This window comes from Scyliorhinus torazame, chromosome 4, assembly GCF_047496885.1.
Source record: "Scyliorhinus torazame isolate Kashiwa2021f chromosome 4, sScyTor2.1, whole genome shotgun sequence".
Classification (NCBI taxonomy): Eukaryota; Metazoa; Chordata; class Chondrichthyes; order Carcharhiniformes; family Scyliorhinidae; genus Scyliorhinus; species Scyliorhinus torazame.
Genome location: NC_092710.1, coordinates 352,447,323 through 352,462,811, shown reverse-complemented (window position 1 = coordinate 352,462,811; position 15,489 = coordinate 352,447,323). Strand labels below are relative to the sequence as shown.

The 15,489-nt window shown below is 44.6% G+C and overlaps 1 protein-coding gene across 8 annotated transcripts in view; it reads left to right on the top strand.

The window, feature by feature from the left end:
- The window catches only part of enah (ENAH actin regulator), a 556,073-nt gene that overhangs the window by 216,473 nt on the left and 324,111 nt on the right, over positions 1-15,489 (top strand). For all 8 annotated transcript variants that reach the window (XM_072500301.1, XM_072500300.1, XM_072500299.1 and 5 more), the window contains one exon: positions 2,806-2,971. In XM_072500301.1, coding sequence (XP_072356402.1) covers positions 2,806-2,971 — 166 coding nt within the window. The remainder of the gene's footprint in view (positions 1-2,805; positions 2,972-15,489) is intronic.

Here is a 15,489-nt window from a genome sequence, read left to right as displayed (position 1 = left end):
ATGTCAAAGTTAATTGAAAGGTAATATGCTTTTGGATATGGAAAAATTCTGAATGATGTCTGTGAAACAGTTTTCTTGCATTGCACCCCCTCCTTTTTGTTCCATCCTATCCTTCTGTTGCTTCTCATTCCTTGTTCTTCCCTTCTCCCACTCCATACGTTCCTGTGACAGTGACAGTACAGTCAGAAATGTCAAAAGGTGACCAGACATAAAAATGGAAGTGGCTCAGGTAAACTGAAAGCAGCCACTTTTAAATTATATGGAATGTCGATGCCAGTTATCATTTGGACCCTTTTCTAAATAAGTAGTCCTGTCACAAATTGCAAATAGTTGTAATTTCCCTTGACGAGAGAAACAGGATTTGCTACTACCAGTTCGTGAATAACTTCATCCATTAGAACTGTGGAGAGAGAAGGGAGCTAATGTTTTGAATCAGCGTTTTCAAAGCTGGAGAGAACTGGAAATAGGATCAAATTTGCACTGTAGTTGTGGGCGTGGAGCGATGAAGCTGAACAGGGGGCCACCGATAGGTGGCGACTGACAAACATGTCGAGGACAGAAAGACAAAAGGAATGTAAATGAGGGTGATTAAGGCTAAGAAAGGGCTGATAGTGACACATAAAGTGATTACATGTGTGAATGGCAGGACAAAGGTGAGCAGTGAGTCAAAGGGCAACCATGAACAGTTGACCTAAGTGGAGTGCGGGGAGAGGAAACATAGCGAGGGAAAAACAGATCAATGGAAGAAATGAAAATAATTTGATAGAAATAAAAAGTGGGTGCAGGTGGAGGAGAGAGTTCCCAGTCTGAAGTTGTTGAACTCAATGTTAAGTGCAGAAGGCTAGACCATGGCTAATCGGAAGATGGGGTGCTGTTCCTCCAGTCTGCGCTGGGCTTCACTGGAACACTGCAGCAGGCCAAGGGTGGACATGTGGATGTGAGAGCAGGACGGTGAGTTGAAATGGCAAGCAACAGGAAGGTCTGAGTCCTGCTTGTGGACGGACTGGAGGTGTTCTGAAAAGTGGTCACCCAATCTACTTTTAGTCTCTGAAATGTAGTGTGGACCACATTGGGAGCAGCGAATGCAATAGACCAGATTGAAGGAAGTTCATGTGAAGCGCTGCCTTACCTGGAAAGAGTGTTTAGCGCCGTGAGGAGGTAAAGGGTCAGGTGTTACACCTTCTACGATTGCATGGGAAGGTGCTGTGGGAAGAGGGTGAGGTGTTAGGGGTGATCGAGGAGTGGACCAGGGTATCCTGGAGGGAGCGGTCCCTGTAAAATGCTGATAGGGGAGTGAGGGGAAGATGTGTTTGGTGGCGGAATCATGCTGGAGTTGGCGGAACTGGCGGAGGGTGATTCTTTGAATGCGGAGGCTGGTGGATGAAAAGTGAGGACAAGGGGGACCCTATGCTGGTTCTGGGAGGGAGGAGAAGGGGTGAGGGCAGAGGTGCGGGAGATGGGTCGGACACGGTTGAGAGCTCTGTCGACCACAGTGGGTGGGAAACTACAATTAAGAAAGAATGAAGACATGTCAGTAGCACCGTGTTGGAAAGTGGCATCATCAGAACTCTGTTGCCTGTCACTCGGCCAATTTTGTATTCATGATTCCACAATTTGGTATATATCTCTACTTCAGAATTTAAAATTGATTTATTGCTGTTTTAGTCTTTGCATAGTAACCAAACAACAATTCTACTTGTTAATAAGAACATGACTAGTTCCTCCTTGAAATCCATTGAGGTTTGTTCTACCACCTGTGCAGATCTGTTTGACACGAGAAAGAACTTGAATTTATATGGTGTCTTTAATAATCCTGGAGTGTCCAAAGCAGCTTATAGCCAACACAGTACTTATGAAATGTAGGTACCGTTTGGTGTGTATGGAATTTCAGCAACCAATTTTCCCCATGGCAACACTCCACAAACAGCAATGACATAAATGACCAATAGATCAGTTTTAGTGATGTTGGTTGAGGAGTAAGTATTGGCCAGAATACCAAGCTGAACTCTGAAGGTTCCGTTTGATTTTCTTTGATCCTTAATTTGTAAATATCATCTTATGCTTAAATTATATACATAACAAAAGGGCTGAATAGTATCCAATTTGTACAAGCCTTTCTTTCTTGTCTCTGGCTCTCCCTCTCTCAAACTCAACACGTCTCCAATCTATCCATCAGGCTTCGCCTCCCCACTATATCTGGTTCATCCTGTCGCTCTGTGTACCTTCACCCCTCTCTCACCCTCTTGTTTTTCTCCCTCTTTCTCTGTTTCTTTGTTTTTCTGTTTTATATTCCCTTCCTCTATCTCTGTGCATCTGTGTTGCTTACTGTGCCCTCTGCCAGCACCTTGTTCAGTGTCCCCTTCACTATTGCATGCAATAAATCAACATAATATGGCCCATGAATCATACTACTTTCCAAGACTTCAAAGAATTTGGCTATCATTCATCCTAGTATCCTTACTCAGTCTGGAGAAAGATATGGAAAACCTAAAATGAATGTTTTGCCTTTAAGTCACTGCCTGAATACTGTACAATTGTAGAGAATTAAAACAAAGATATTTTTGAAATGTTTCACTGCTAGTGTCAAAAATTTAAATTGTAACTAATTTTACTGCATTTTACCTTATTGAAATGATCATTTTCTGAACAAAAAATAAATAAATTCTGGGAGTATTGAGCAGTTCAGACAGTGCCTTGCAGAGAGAGAGAGAGAGAGTTTTCAAGTTTGATGTCTCATCAGAACTGTTTCTAAACTGGTAAACTACTGAACAAGTTAATTAACCTTTTGTTTTTCTGTTTCTGCAGTGAACAAAGTATATGCCAGGCACGGGCTGCTGTTATGGTGTACGATGATGGCAATAAGAAGTGGGTACCAGCTGGTGGAGCAACTGGATTCAGTCGAGTGCATATTTACCATCACACAGGCAACAACACGTTCCGAGTGGTGGGGAGAAAAATTCAGGACCATCAGGTAGAAATGAGTTCAGTTTTGTTCTGTGGACATCTCACTTTCAGCATATTAAGTGCAAATGCATGAGCTTTTTATTTCATTTTGATTTATAGTCTATCATTTTACTTGATTTCCTTCGCACTTTTTGATTTGTTGCAATTTTGGTCTGTTCTGTTACAAGATAAGCTTTACTTCTCAGTTTTAAAAATTATTTTATGGAATGCGGACAGAGCTGACTCGGCCAGCATGTATTGCCCATCCCTAATTGCCCTTGAGAAGGTGTTGGTGAGCTAACACAATTCATTATTTCTCTCAAGTCACATTAGTGTCCATATTTTATTGATCTTTAAATTCATTCTCAGGATCTCGGTATTGCTGGCATGCAGGACTGATATTTATCCCCCATCCCTAGTTCCCTTTGAGAAGTTGGTGGCGGGCTGCTGTCCTGAAGCTTTGTATACCGTTTGGCGAAGCTGCTCTTATGAGGTAGAGAATTCCAGAGTTTTGATCCAGTGACCTTGAAGAACCCGTGATGCATGTCCAATCTGTTGTGATTTGGGAGGTGATGATGTTCCTACGCATCCACTGCCTTTGTCCTCCAAGGTAGTGGAAGCTACAATTTGGGAGGTATTGCTGCAGAGTTACAGCGCATCTTACTCCACACATTGTAGCCATGGCAGCCTGATGAACGGAGTGAAACATAGAAAATACGAGGAGTAGGCTTTTCGGCCTTCGAACCTGCTCCGCCATTCATTATGATCATAGCTGATCATCCAATTCAGTAACCTGTTCCCACTTTGACCAATTTCCTTTCATCCCTTTAGCCCCAAGAACTATATCCAACTCCTTCTTGAAAACATAAATGTTTTGGCCTCAACTACTTTCTCTGGTAGAGAATTCCACAGGCTCACCATTCTCTGGGTGAGGATATGTCTCCTCACGTCAGTCCTAAATAGTGTATTCCGTACCTTTAGACTGCGATCCCTGTTTCGGGACTCACCCGCCATCGGAACATTCTTCCTGCAACTACCATACCTAGTCCTTTTGGAACTTTATAGATTTCTATGAGATTCCCCCCTCTCACTCTTCTAAACTCCAGCGAATATAATCCGAACCGACTCGATCTCTCCTAGTATGATAGTCCTGCCATCCCAGGAATCATAAGGAAATTGCCTCTCTCGCCACCGTCACCTCTCCAACCCCACCACCATCTTCACTCTTCACTCCCCCCCCCCCCCCCCCCCCCCCCACACGTATTCGCCGGCATGCACCCCTCTTCCCCCTACCACCACAAGTAAGGAAGTCCCCCTCCCCCAATGAAGAAGGGTAACTCCCCCTGGCACTGCCCATCTCAGTGCCCCCATCACAGCTGGAGGGCAATGCCCAGGCTCACCATTACAGGGGGCTGGAAGATACGCATAAAGTCATTCAATGAGATTGAAATCACTGTAAATGTATGGAAATCCCGTTCGCACCCTCCTTGAGAGTGAACCTGATCCACGTCATTGACGGGGGAGGCGGGGTTTTGGGAGGAGATTACTTTTAATGATCTGTGTGTAGCCACAAGTTCCTTTGCTGCTGCACCCCTTTTAGAAGTGTATCCTTTATTTTATTACCTCATCTCAGTCTCCCTTTCAAAATGTATCATTTAACACTTCTGTGTATTATATCTCATCTGCCACTTGTCTGCTCTTTCCACTGTCTATTTCCTCTTGAAGTTTGTCATTATCCTTACGATTCAGAATACTTCCAAGATTTGTTTCATCTGACATTTTTGAAATTGTGTCTTCCATATTCAATTCAAGGTCAGTAATATAGATCAAGAAAAGAGTGGTCACGGTAACAACCCTTGAGGAACCCATTGTACACCTTTATGCAGTCTGGATAACAACCGTTCACCACAGCAGCTCTGGAGAGAGGTCATATGGACTCAAAACGCTAATTTTGCTTCTCTCTCCACTAATGCTGCCAGACCCGCTGAGTTTATCCAACATTTTATGTTTTAATTGCTAGTTCACGACCATTCTGTTTCCTGTCACTCAGCCAACTTGGTATCCACCATAATCAAATGCCTTTACATGCATTACCAACCAACTGCATTATCCTCATTGATACTCTATTATCTCATTTAAAAAAACCTCAAATATGTGCTCAGCAAACTCCTACAAACAGCAATGTGGTAATCAGATCTTAAGCAGAAACTGATATGGTTATCCTCTTAGTATTTCTGGCCAAAATGGTTGCCTTGTCTTTTGCGATGCCATACTGGGCACCCATTGTGTTGCCATGATTTTGGAGACAATTTGTTTTAATTGTCCACCACCATTCACAACTGCTGTTGATGGATCATTTTATTCATTCATAATAATAATCTTTATTCCTGTCATAAGTAGGCTTACATTAGCACTGCAATGAAGTTACTGTCAAAATCCCCCATTCGCCACACTCCAGCACCTGTTCGGGTACACTGAGGGAGAATTCAGAATGCCCTATTCATGTCTTTTGGGACATGTGGGAGGAAACCGGAGCACCCAGAGGAAACCCATATGGACATGAGAACGGGCAGACAGTGACCTAAGAGGGAATCGAACCTGGGACCCTGCCACTGTGAAGCAACAGTGCTACCACTATGCCACCATGCGATGTGGTTGGCCAGCATTTATTGTCCATCCCTAATTTTCCTTTAGCGGACTGGTTTGCTAGGCCATTTTGGAAGGCATTTAAGAGTCATTGCTGTGGGCCTGGAGTCACATGTAAGGCAGACCAGGTAAGGATGGCTGATTTTCTCCCCTAAGGACACTGGTGAACCTTTTGAGTTTTTACAGCAATCGACAATCTTTTCATGGTCACCATTAGATTATTAATTCCAGATTTATATTAAATATATATTTCACCATTTGCCATGGTGGGATTTGAACCCAGGTCCCCAGAGCATCTCTGGATTACTAGTCCAGTGGCAATATCACTATGCCACCCGCATGCTGCCTAACAGTTGCTCAGTTTTGAGCTGCTAATCCTTTTGAGTCTATCATGGTGGATGTGCCATACAACACAATGGAGTTTATCCTCTGCCTGATGATGGAAGCTGGTCTCCACTGAGTGATCAGTGTGGTGATCACTCCTACCAATGCCTTTGTGGACAGGTGCATCTATGACCATTAGATTGGTGAGGACAAGGTCAAGTATATTTTTTCCTCTTATTGATTCATTCATCACCTGTAGTGAGGACTCAGGACTGCCAGCTTGGTCAGTAGTGGTGCTGCCAAGCCACTCTTCGTGATGGGCTTTTATCACCCGGAATATATTCTGTGCCCTTGTTTCCCTTTTTCAAAGTTGTGTTCAACATGGAAGAGTGCTGATTCATCAGCTGAAGGAGGGTAGTAGGTGGTAATAAGCAGGAGGTTTCCTTTTCTGTCTTTGTCCTAATGGCATTAGTCAAAGTTGAAGACTCTCAAGTCCACTCTCTCCTAAATGTATACCACTGTGGGGACAACAAAGAACAAAGAAGAACAACGAAAAGTACAGCACAGGAACAGGCCCTTCGGCCCTCCAAGCTCGTGCCGACCATGCTGCCCGATTAAACTACAATATTCTACACTTCCTGGGTCCGTATCACTCTATTCCCATCCTATTCATGTATTTGTCAAGTCGCCCCTTAAATGTCACTATCGTCCCTGTTTCCACCACCTCCTCCGGCAGCGAGTTCCAGGCACCCACTACCCTCTGTGTAAAAAAAACTTGCCTCGTACATCTCCTCTAAACCTTGCCCCTCTCACCTTAAACCTATGTCCCCTAGTAATTGACCCTTCTACCCTGGGGAAAAGCCTCTAACTATCCACTCTGTCTATGCCCCTCATAATTTTGTAGACCTCTATCAGGTCGCCCCTCAACCTCCGTCGTTCCAGTGAGAACAAATCGAGTTTATTCAACCGCTCCTCATAGCTAATACCTTCCATACCAGGCAACGTTCTGGTAAAGACAACTGGTGAGACAACTCTGGTCTCACCTGCCAGTTTGACAGGGTGTAACCAAAGATGTTGATGGAAGAGTCAGAGACATTAGCAGTAAGGTTTGATTTTGACCTTGCAGGATTGACAGGGCAGAGAATGTCTTTGTCCTTTCGGGCCTAAGTCGATGCCAGGCATCCTGTACATTTTTTTTATTCTTCAGATTTTCTGCTGTGGCTTGAAAGAGTGGAAGGGCTTGCTTGGCAATTTCAGAGGACAGTTAAGAGTCAACCACAATGCTGCTGGTCTCTAATCATTATCCAGACCAGTTAAGGATGGCAGATTTTCTTCACTGCAGTGTTTTAGCGAATCAGATTGATTTTTTTCAGACAATAGTCATTTCATAATAGTTAATTTATTATTATTAAGTATCATTTTATTCGTGTTATTAATTAATCAAATTTAAATTCCTCCAGCTGCCTTAGTAGAATTTAAATGTGTTTCTGACACATTATTCCAAACCTCTTGAATACTAGTCATGTTACCACTACATCACCATTCCCCTACTGTCTCATTATCTTTTCCCTAAAATCTACCTGTAGCTCCTCATTTATCTTTTTAGATAACAGAAAAGCTTTGAGGAATTAGGAGATGAATTACTTGTTATAGGAGACCCAGCCCCTGAGATTCGCATGACGTGACATTTTTGTGGCTGGTCAGTGGGGCTACAAAATGTTGATTGATGGGAACTCCTAAATGCTAATGTCATTGAATGTAAAAGGGAAGAGGTTACACTCTTGCTTGTTAGAGATGGCCATTGCTTATCACATAGGGAGCACAAATGTTTCTTGCTACTTTCAGCCCAATGTTGTTTTGGACTTGATGGACATGGGCTGCTTCATTATCTCAGGAATTAAAAATCGAGCTGAATAGTAAAATCAACAATGATGGAGAGGAGGTCATTGAGGAAGGAATTGAAGATAATTGGGTCTTGGACTCTGTGGTGAACATTTTCTTTTAATATTTTTGCAGCTATTGTGTTAGTCTATGGGAATGCTGTTAGTTGGGGAACAGGGGCGAGATTCTCCGACCCCCTGCCGGATCGGAGAATCGCCGGAGGCTGGCGTGAATCCCGCCCCCGCCGGTTGCCGAATTCTCCGGCACCGGAGATTCGGCGGATTCGGGAATTGCGCCGCGCCGGTTGGCGGACACCCCCCCCCCCCCCCCCCCCCCCCCCCCCGCGTTTCTCCGGCCCGGATGGCCCGAAGTCCCGCTGCTAGAATGCCTGTCCCGCCGGCGTGGATTAAACCACCTACCTTACCGGCGGGACAAGGCGGCGCGGGCGGGTTCCGGGGTCCTGGGGGGGGCGCGGGGTGATCTGGCCCCAGGGGGTGCCCCCACGGTGGCCTGGCCCGCGATCGGGGCCCACCGATCCGCGGGCGGGCCTGTGCCGTGGGGGCATACTTTTCCTTCCGCCTTCGCCACGGTCTCCACCATGGCGGAGGCGGAAGAGACTCCCTCCACAGCGCATGCGCGGGGATGCCGTGAGCGGCCACCAACGCTCCCGCGCATGTGCGCCCGGCAATGTCATTTCCGCGCCAGCTGGCGGGGCGGAAATCAGTCCGGCGCAGGCCTAGACCCTCAAGGTTATGGCTCGGCCCCCCAAGATGCGGAAGATTCCGCACCTTTGGGGCTTCGCGATGCCCAACTGATTTGCGCCGTTTTTGGCGCCGGTGGGCGGACATCGTGCCGATACCAGAGAATTTCGCCCCAGGTGTCTGTGGAATGGAGACCAACAGAGGGGCTGGTTGTGAAAATCAGACATTTGATGCAAATAGGGCCAAGTTGCATGTTTACAAGTGTCATGTGGGAGTACCTTTAAGAAATGGATGGGTTTTTATAAATGGGTATGTATATAAATATCTGTAGTGAGAGTACCTTTAAGAAATAGATGTTTACCACTGCAGTGATGTCAGAGAGTGGGTGGAGCTGGGCCGTCTGTCAGCTTATTACTTACATTTTAGGCTGTTTCCTGCAGGTGTGTTTTAGTTTTGTTTTCAGAGCTGGATAGCTGCAGTCGCAGCCAGAAGGTGTATGAATCTCTCTCTGTAATCTAAAGACTGTAAATCGATCCTGGTGATTTAAAACTAATAACAGTAGTGGCATTAACCTGATGTGCTTCTGGGAAAAGGTGTTTTAAGTCTTCTGGATGTTGTTTGGGAAGTTATTAAGGATTATTATTGTTGTATTCTTTGGGGGTTGTATTTGAATTGATGGTTGCTCAGAAGTTCACTATGTTTCAAAAAGGTTAACTTGAGTTCATAGAATAAACATTGTTTTGCTTTAAAAAAATACGTTTTCCATTTCTGCTGTACCACACCCGTAGAGTGGGCCGTGTGCTTCCCATACCATAATCTATTAAAAGTTGTGGTTCAGGTGAACTCCATGATACACTTTGGGGTTCTTAAACCCTGGCCCATAACAAATTGGGGGCACGAGGGGGATAAAGTCCACCTAACCTGCACATCTTTAGACTAGGAGGAAACTAGAGCACCCGGAGGAAACCTGCGCAGACACGGGGAGAACGTGCAAACTCCGCACAGACAGTGACCAAGCTGGGAATCGAACCCAGGTCCCTGGCACTGTGAAGCAACAGTGCTAACCACTGAGCTACCGTGCCGCCCCTCTGGGTCTACCACCACCGTATTTCTCTGACCCCTCACCCTACCAATTTCCCTCGCCGCTTCCTGTTTCCTCAGCTGGTGGGCCAGCATCTACTTGTCTTTCCCCCGTACTCATGCACTGGCCCACTGCAACTGCCATACCGCCTTCCTTGTGGACACTAACCTAATCTCCATCTAAATTGTAAAAGGTTGAGGTCCCAGCACTATAGCATACCACTCATAACATCTTGAAACCAGAAAACAGTCCCATTTCTATCAACTCTCTTTCCTGTTAGCTAGCCAATCTTTTATCCATGCCAAAACGTTGGTTTGCAGGTGTAGCAGGTAATTAAGAAGGCAAATGGAATTTTGTTCTTCATGAGGGATGGAATTTAAAAATAGGGAGGTTATACTGCAGCTGGATAGGGTACTGGTGAGACCACACCTGGAGTACTGTATATAGTTTTGGTCTCATTACTTGAGAAGGGATGTACTGGCACTGCAGGGGGTGCAGAGGAGATTCACTGGATTGATTCTGGAGTTGAGAGGATTGGCTTATGATGAGAGACTGAGTAGACTGGGACTATACTCTTTGGAATTTAGCAGCATGAGGGGGATTATAGAAACATATAAAATTATGAAGGGAACAGATAAGTTAGAAGCATGGAGGTTGTTTCCACGGGCGGTTGAAGCTAGAACTAATGGGCATAGCCTCAACATAGGGGGGAGCAGATTTAGGACTGAGTTGAGGAGGAACTTCTTCACCCAAATGGTTGTAAACCTGTGGAATTCCCTGCCCAATGAAGCAGTTGAGGCTTCATTTATTTAAGGCAAAGATAGGTAGATTTTTGTTCAGTAAAGGAATAAAAGGTTACGGTGAGCATGCAGGTAAGTTGAGCTGAGTCCACAAAAAGCTCAGCCATGATCTTATTGAATGGCGGAGAAGGCTTGAGGGGCTAGATGGCCTACTCCTGCTCCGAGTTCTTATGTAACATGTTACACATCCCACCATGAGCTTTTATTTTTTGCAAAACCTTTGATATGACACCTTATCAAATGCCTTCTGCCACTGGTTCCCTTTATCCACAGCACATGTGACTCCTTCAAAGAACTCCAATAAATTTGTTAAACATGACTTCCCTTTCAAAAAACCATTTAACAACGATATCGGACAGTAGGACCCGCACTGCTCCGGATCCATATCTTTCTTCCGTATCAGGGAGATGGATGCTTTCGATACTGTAGGGGGGGATCTCCCCCCTCTCTCTAGCCTCATTATATGCCCTCACCAGCAGCTGACCCAGACCCCCCTCCGAACATGGTGCATATGTCGGTGGCAAGGATGAATAGGTTCTTTGAGGGAATAGAGGATAGGTGTGGACGGTGCGCGGGGAGGCCTGCGAACCATTCCCACAACGATCGAAACTGAAGGGCTTCTGGCAGGGTTTTGCAGACATAATGTCTGAGGTTTTTGGTTAAAGGTGACCCCAAGCCTAGAGGTAGCGATATTTGGGGTGTCGGAAGCCCCGGAAATCCAGGGGGCGAGAGAGTCTGATGTATTGGCGTTTGGCTCCCTGAAAGCCAGGAGACTGATTTTGCTTGGGTGGAAGGACTCGGAGACGCTGAAAGTGAGGATGTGGTGAGTGACCTGGAGGAATTCCTGAGGTTAGAAACGATCAAGTTCGTCTTGAGAGAGTCGGGCATAAGGGGATTAAATGGGGAAGGCAGGACCTGAGGAGTGGAACGGCAAGGGGGGATTGGGTGTTAGTTGTTTATTATGCTGTAATATTTTGCTTCTGATCTTATTTGTGTTTGTTGTTGATATAAATGCCTTCATAAAATAATTTTTTTTAAAAAAGAAATTATATTGACACTAAGGGCCAAAATGTTGAATCGATGTGGAAATAAAAAACAAGGGAAAAACTTCTTTAGAGGAGTAATTTACAGGCCCCTGACCAATACTTCCAAAGTGGGGCATAGTATAAACCAAGAAATAATATGGGCTTGTGAGAAAGGCACAACGGTAATCATGGGTGATATTAATATGCATATTGACTGGATTAATCAAATTGGCACGGGTAGCCTCGAGAGAGGTTTGAGGGACTGTTTCTTAGAGCAATATGTTATGGAGCCAACCAGGGAGCAGGCTATTTTGGATTTAGTATTATGTGATGAAGAAAGGTTGATAAATAGTCTTGTCGTTAAGGATCCTCCTGGAAGGAGTGATCACAACATGCTAGAATTTCAGATTCAGATTGAGCGAGAGAGGGCAGAGTGCCATACTTAAGTTTTGGCATTGGGCAGAGGTAATTATACAGGCCTGAGGAAAGATTTGGCCCAAGTAGACTGGGAACAGATAATTGAGGGTAGGACAGTTGAGGATCAATGGCGGATGTTCAGGGAGGTATTAAATACCACTCAATTAAAGTATATCCCTGAGAGGAAGTGGAATTGTAAAAGGACGAACAACGTTCCATGGCTAAACAAGGAAATCAAGGAAGGCAAAAACTAGAGCATACCATATTGCAAAAGCTAGTGGTAAGCTGGAGGATTGGGAAAACTTTACGGTTCAGCAAAAGGCTACTAAAAATAAAATCAAAAAAGCTAAGATGAACTATGGAAGGAAACTAGCAGAAAATGTAAACACTGATACCAAAAGCTTCTAGAATTATATAAAGAGGAAGAGAATAGCTAAAGCAAATGTTGGCCCTTTAGAGGACGATATTGGTGAGATAATAATGGGGAACATAGAGATGGCGGAGGCACTGAACCAATATTTTGCCTCTATCTTCACAGTAGAAGATAATAAAAAATTTCCCAAACTACAGTTAATGCAGAGAAACTTGGTGCAATAATCATCACGAGGGAAATAAACTGATGGGATTCAGGGCAGGTAAGTCTCCGGGACCTGATGGCCTGCACCCTAGGGTATTAAGGGAGGTGGCAGCAGAGATAGTGGATATATTACTTATGATTTTTCAGAATTCCCTGGAATTTGGAAGGGTCCCGGTGGATTGGGAACACGCTAATGTAATGCCCCTATTCAAAAAGGGAGAGAGGCCAAAAGTAGGAAACTATAGACTGGTTAGCTTGACCTCTGTGGTGGGGAAGTTGCTGGAATGAATCATTAAGTAGGAGATGACTGAATATTTGGAAGGTCAAAGCTCAATCCACCATTGTCAGCATGATTTTATAAAGGGTAAGTCATGCTTGATATACTTGCTTGAGTTCTTTGAGGATGTAACCAGCAAGGTCGACAATGGGCAACTTGTGGATGTGGTCTATCTTGACTTCCAGAAAGCGTTTGACAAGGTGCCGTATAAAAGACTGATCCAGAAGGTGAGATCATAGGGGATTGGGGGTAGAGTACTAGATTGGATTGAGGATTGGCTGACTGACAGAAAGCAGAGGGTCAGGATAAATGGGTCCTTCTCTGGCTGATGAACTGTAACTAGCGGGGTGCCACAGGGGTCAGTCCTCAGACCTCAACTCTTCACAATCTATATAATTGATCTGCAAGCTGGGACAGAGTAATATAGCAAAAGTTGTGGGCTGATGCTAAGATAGGTGGGAAAGCAGGCAAAGAAGGAGAGATAAAGAGTTTACAGACGGATATGGATAGGCTAGGAGATTGGGCCAAAATTTGGCAGATGGAGTTTAATGTGGATAAGTGTGAGGTTATCCATTTTGGCCGAACAAATAGGCAAATTCAAGATGCATCTGGGCAGAGGGATCTGGGTGTCTTTGTTCATGAATTGCAGAAAGTGGGTATGCAGGTATAGCCGGTAATTAAAAAGGCAAATGGAATGTTATCAATTATTACAAAAGGACTGGAGTATAAAAGTAGAGAAGTATTGTTGCAATTGTATAGGGTGTTGGTGAGACCACATCTGGAGTATTGTATCCAGTTTTGGTCGTCTCATTTGAGGAAGGATGTGGTGGAATTGGAAACAGTTCAGAGGAGGTTCACCAGATTGATTCCGGGGATGAAAGGGTTGACATATGAGGAGAGATTAAACAGTTTGGACTTATACTCGCTGGAGTTTAGAAGGATAAGAGGGGATCTGATTGAGATGTGCAAAATACTAAATGGGAGGGCGGCATAGTGGTCCAGTGGTTAGCTCACGGCACCGAGAACCCGGGTTCGATCCCGGCCCCGGGTTACTGTCCATGGGGAGTTTGTACATTCTCCCTGTGTCTGCGTGGGTCACACTCCCACAACCCAAAAGGATGTGCAGGGTAGATGGATTGTCCACGCTAAATTGCCCCTTAATTGGAAAAAAAAATGAATTGGGTACTTTAAATTGAAAATGAAATAAAATATTCAATGGGATTGATAAGTTAAACGTAGATCAAATGTTCACCTTTGTGGGAAAATCTGGAACAAGAGATCACGGATATAGGTTGAGAGGCAGTAGATTTAGAGCTGATGTGAGGAGGAATGACTTCTCGTAGAGGGTGGTGAATTTGTGGAACTCCCTGCCCCATAGTGCGGTGGAATCGGAGTCCTTAAATGGTTTCCAGAAAGAGATAGATAAATTTTTGATTAAAAAATGGGTTAAAGGGATATGAGGGACAGGTAGGGAGGTGGATTTGCACCAGGGGAGATCAACCACGATCTGATTGAATGGTGGAGCAGGCTCAAAGGGCTGAATTGCCTACTTCTGCTCCTAATTCCTATGTTCCTATGTTCCTCTAGTAAAGACTGTTGCAAAATATTGAATTTATCCACCATTTTCCATTATCAATTCGCCCAACGCACTTTGTATAGAATCAACACTCACTTTAACTCTTTTCTCATTGAAATATCTTTAGAAACTCTTGCTACTTGTCATGCTGTACTCTGTCATGGGCCATTGCACTGGTGGATCATTGACGCTCTGATTTATTCCATTACTTATCGTCATCACCTATTTCTTATATAGTGACAATCTAAACCTTTGGTTAAAACAACGCAGCTTGGGGATCTGGCTGCCTATCTGCCTTGAGTATACTGATGCCAAGGTACAAAATCATCTAGAGCAGATACTATTTGGTCTTGGTATATGTATAATTACAGTGTATAAAGACTAAACAAAGTGTCCAGACAGTCCATTTATGCTTTAGGAGCTGGTGATCATCACGATTGTAGCTTCTCACGTGATCCGCCCATTCTAATAATTGCCGAACAACACTAAAAATTAATATCTGATGGATGCCAAATATTAGTGACCGGACACAGGCAATGTGTGTGCTGTGTTGGTAGCAGAACTTGAGTGTGCCTCTGTGCATCATACTGTCCAAGTACTGCTGAGACTGGTATTTGTAGGTGGCACCTACTTTGCTTTTTTAGTATTAGTTCTGTGTGCATGTCATCATTTCCTGCACTGTCTTGCCACCGTGGGGGCACGGTGGCACAGTGGTTAGCACTGATGCCTCACAGCGCCAGGGACCCAGATTCAATTCCGGGCTCAGGTGACTATCTGTGTGAAGTTTACACTTTACTTTTTCCCCGTATCTGCGTGAGTTTCCTCCAGGTACTCCGGCTTCCTCCCACAGTCCAAAGATGTGCAGGTTAGGTGAATTGGCCATGATAAATTGCCCCTTAAGCATCCTAAAGGTTAGGTGGGGTTATTGGGCTACGGGTATAGGGTCGGGGCGTGGGCCGAGGTGCTCTTTCCAAGGGTCGGTGCAGACTCGATGGGTCAAATGGCCTTCTTCTGCACTGTAGAGATTCTAAACATAAGTGAGCTGGAATTTGTAAAGGGACAACTTGGATAACTCCCATTATGTTATGGCATTGATCAGCTCATGTGTAAAATGACAAAATAGTTGCATTTCATCTTTTTTGTTACAGTATGTACTCCCACCTATTGGCTTAGCTGAGAAATGAATGAATCTGAAGAACATTTTTATTCATGGGGTCTGAGCATTGCTGCCTGGACCAGCA